Source organism: Poecilia reticulata, linkage group LG2 (genome assembly GCF_000633615.1).
Source record: "Poecilia reticulata strain Guanapo linkage group LG2, Guppy_female_1.0+MT, whole genome shotgun sequence".
NCBI lineage: Eukaryota > Metazoa > Chordata > Actinopteri > Cyprinodontiformes > Poeciliidae > Poecilia > Poecilia reticulata.
The window spans coordinates 36753303-36757333 of NC_024332.1; the positions used below are offsets into that span (position 1 = coordinate 36753303).

The 4031-nt window shown below is 39.0% G+C and overlaps 1 protein-coding gene across 3 annotated transcripts in view; it reads left to right on the forward strand.

The window, feature by feature from the left end:
* Positions 1–3534, forward strand: part of LOC103460977 (TSC22 domain family protein 1) — a 32612-nt gene extending 29078 nt beyond the window's left edge. For all 3 annotated transcript variants that reach the window (XM_008403296.2, XM_017302339.1, XM_017302337.1), the window contains exon 3: positions 2009–3534. In XM_008403296.2, the coding sequence (XP_008401518.1) occupies positions 2009–2284 (276 nt within the window). In that variant the 3' untranslated portion in view covers positions 2285–3534. The remainder of the gene's footprint in view (positions 1–2008) is intronic.
* Positions 3535–4031: the final 497 nt, after the last annotated feature.

The following is a 4031-nucleotide window of genomic DNA, read 5'->3' on the forward strand; positions in this document are numbered from 1 at the left end:
TTTGCATTTTGCACTAATTCTGCTTCATCTCCCCCGTCTGTAAAAACACTGTGTATAGACATGTTTACAAAATTAAACACTTTTATTGTTTTACATTTTATTAGAGCTGCAACTAACAATTTTATGTTGATTAATCAATTAATCGGATAAAAGGAATTTACACATTCTGCAGATTCTTTAAATTTAACTACTGAAGTCTTTTTTTATACAATATTAGACATGCAGTAAACTAGGCAAGTGTATAACCAATTCCTTTTTTAAATATGAACATACACATTTTATTGCCTAAAATGCAACAACCCATCATTCYTTTACTGAAAACTTGATCATTTGTAGCGAAGATTGAATCTGCARCTAAAATTACTTCCAATAATTGGATCAAAACATGATTAATAGGATATTTTTTAATATTTAAACCAGATGAAACTAAAACTAGGCTGCTTGAAGAGTTTCTGRAAGAACGTATTGACAGGTTTTTTATTTTTAATATTCTTTGAACAGTTAATTACTGATCTGATTGTTGGTTCAGTCAGTGACCTACTTCTGAGTCTGTGTTTTCCATTTTATGATCGATTACTAAATTAGTTGACGATTATTTCATCACTATTAATCTGATTAATACAGATTCCAGCCCTAATCTTTATTTCAAACTAATTTTTATAAGTTCCTGATGCACGTTTTGATCAACATCATGAATATTCTCAAAGGGCTGGTTATTGCTGAAGGCACTAATAAATTACCCATCAACAAACTCTTGAAATATTAATAGTAACATTAAATATTCAACATCCTTTTATAATAATGTAGTTTTGCTATATACAGATGATACCTTATCTGTAATTTGAGTGACTAAAATAAATATTTTAAGGTTCTTTAGAGTCTAGAGGGCCACATAAAAACTCCTGGTGGACCAGATTTGGCCCACAGGCCTTCAGTTTAGAACATAATATAACTTATTGATCCCCAGGGGGAATTTGCTTATTTGCTGACAAGCTCCAAAGTCTTAAATATAGTTATATAAATAAATATAACTATAAGAAACATAAAACGTTTGACACGTAATTTGGAGCAACAAAATGTTCCACTGGTTTCATCCAGTTGTTGGAATTTATTTATTCAGACAGAAAAGTTGCTGAAACCTCATTTTACTCACAGATATTTATTTGTTTGGAAAAAACACCAGGAAACTTTCTAATCCTGARAAACGTCGACAGGAAACATGAAAATATGGCCAGGTAATTATGTGTAATTGGAAGACATTTCAAATACCTAAAACCAATTATCCAACCTTAAAACAGGCAAACATAAAAAATACAATAAAAATAAATCAGTTGTTTCATCCTGATTAAAGTGTCCACATGTTTTTGACCGTTTATCCGGGCCACTTTCATTTGCTGAAGTCGTTGGCGTGCAGATCGGTTATTCGATTAAAATTTAATTAACTCCTTTAATTAGAGATATTGTAGACAGCGATGGCTATTGGCAGCAAAGCAGTCTGTATTGCAGTGAATTTTAAGACGCCTCTGACTGAAGGCACCAGTTTTTTTTGGTTGTCCATAATTTTCTTTATTTTTATGAAGAATCCGACCGTCTCATTGTGTTTCCAATCGTTTCACCAAGGAGACTCTTTAACCCATCKTTSGGTTAAAGAGTACACTGGTCACTAATAGATTTTGCACTGATTAGCACTGATTTAGCTAATTACCACTGATTTATCGGCGCCAATTTCCTTCAACTTTTGGAGATCTRTGATGGGCTGATACTTACATGTGWAGATGATCTTATCCTCGGCAAACGTCTAAAATCGACCACTGACCACTTTTTCCTCCTGTTAGAGAGGTTTGATTGTTGGCCCCGCCCACCAGGTCACAGTCACCCGTCTGTTTCCAACTCAGCCACTTTCTAGCAACAATTCAGATAAAGCAGATCTGAATGGTCAGGCTTTTTAAGGATCAATAATGGGTCAGAAACTTGTGATTGGTGACACTGACTGTGTGTGTGTCTGCAGGACCTGGTGAAGAGCCACCTGATGTACGCCGTGCGCGAGGAGGTGGAGGTCCTGAAGGAGCAGATCAAGGAGCTGATCGAGCGAAACTCGCAGCTGGAGCAGGAGAACACGCTGCTGAAGACGCTGGCCAGCCCAGAGCAGATGGCTCAGTTCCAGGCCCAGGTCCAGACCGGCTCGCCGCCCGCCCCGCAGACCACCGCGCCCTCTGGACCGCCCAGCGCCGCCGCCACCGGCCTGGCCCAGCCCGCCTCGCACAGCGCTGGCCCCTCGGCGTAGCCCGACAACACAAACTGAGCGACCTCTCACGTTTTAGCGGCTGCGGCGCCGCAGTTTGCCTTCCTCAGCCGGAGGTCGACGCTGTCAAGACGAGAATTTGCACATATTTATCTCTGAAGGATGCAGCCAGCGGGACGAGAGAGCRAGCGCAGTGGACAATCTTCCTATGCTGTGTGTGTGAGGCGGCCAGGAATCATCACACATTTGCCAAATAACCCTCGGTCATCAACAAGAATGTGCTACCATGAAGAAACAGTCAGTGACGACGTTATGCTTTCATTAAAATGAGATCACTGTGCCTGTGTCCGGCTTTGACGCTGACAGCAGCAGCAGCAGCAGCAGCAGCAGGCGCTTCTGGTGGTTCTGGTTGTCATTGTTTTGCTGAAAGATGTAAATAAAAAGCGGTTCTTTACCGAGGCGAGATCCTGAGAGAGATGAAGAAGTTCTTCTCAGAAAAAGATTGTGAGCCATTATTATTAATATTATTGTTATTATCACGTCAAAGTCCCCATCTGGAATGGGGGAGGAGGGTATTTTCAACACTCGGCAGCATTGATGATGTTACTCAAACTGTGGGTTGAACAAAAACCTGGTTTCTTACGGTGAAGATGATGATAAATCTATTTTCAGTATTTCCCTTTCAGGCTCGTCATTTTGCCCTCGATGAAGCTCACTGCTGCTTCCTCAGCCTCCATCGACACTTTGGGCTAAGCTGCATTTTTCTTTCTTTTGGTAAAAGTTCAACGGGCAGATGTACATTTCTGTATAGTGTAAGTAGGATGTAAAAAAGGAGGAAGAGGAAGGAAGAACAGATGCTATCTAGGTCACGCAGATTGATGCGGAGGAATCTGTGTCAGCCATCTTTAATGCTGTAATTTCTGGACTTTGGAAGGAGGGTTAGGTTATTTAACTGGCAACAACCAACAATGTTGCCCAACTCTTTTACTGCAACGTTAACTCTGACTGTGCACCATTTCTCATTGCTCTTTTTGTTAAGTATTGCACCTTTTGGAGTTTATTTTTTCTTTTCTTTTTGACAGTGAAACCCTTTTGGATCTGAAAAAGTAAACTTGGGAAGAAAACAAAACAAAGGAACAGGCTCTGAAGATGTTATTGTTTTTCATTCTGTGTATCAGTTGTATGCTCATGTTCTGTGCATGTTTCTTCAAAGACCGGATGAGATGACAAAATACCTACAATTGCACTTGACAGCTGCACTTCACAACTTTCAATAAACCTGCTTAAAAGTACAAACCTGGTCAGAGTCTTTGTCTCGGTCAACAAGATGAATTTCATTTCATTTTTCTGCTGGAAAAACCTAAAAAATATCTTTTGACCTTCTTCATGTTGCCTGACAGGCTCTTGTTGAGATTTTTATTATTCTGCAGCTCGTGCATGAAGGTGGTTAACCAAACTGAATTTGAAAAAATGTTAATTCATATCTTCACTAAGGCAGAAATTATTTACCTAAAGTAGTTTAACCACTCTAAAAAAGGTAATTTGCTGAAAGAACAAYGTTTTGGCTAAACATAAGTTTAGCCAAAACTACAAAGAATATATAAATTAAAATGGAAAAACATTTGAGTGTAAATTTTCTACCCAGGACTCAATTGGCAATTTTTCCACCTGGTTCAAATGGTAATTTTACTGTCAMAATATTAATCATTTTATCCTAAATTAGTCTGCAGGTTAGCTCTACACCAAGTCGAGCAGAAAGCTCGACTTGGTGATATGTTTCTATCAAAAA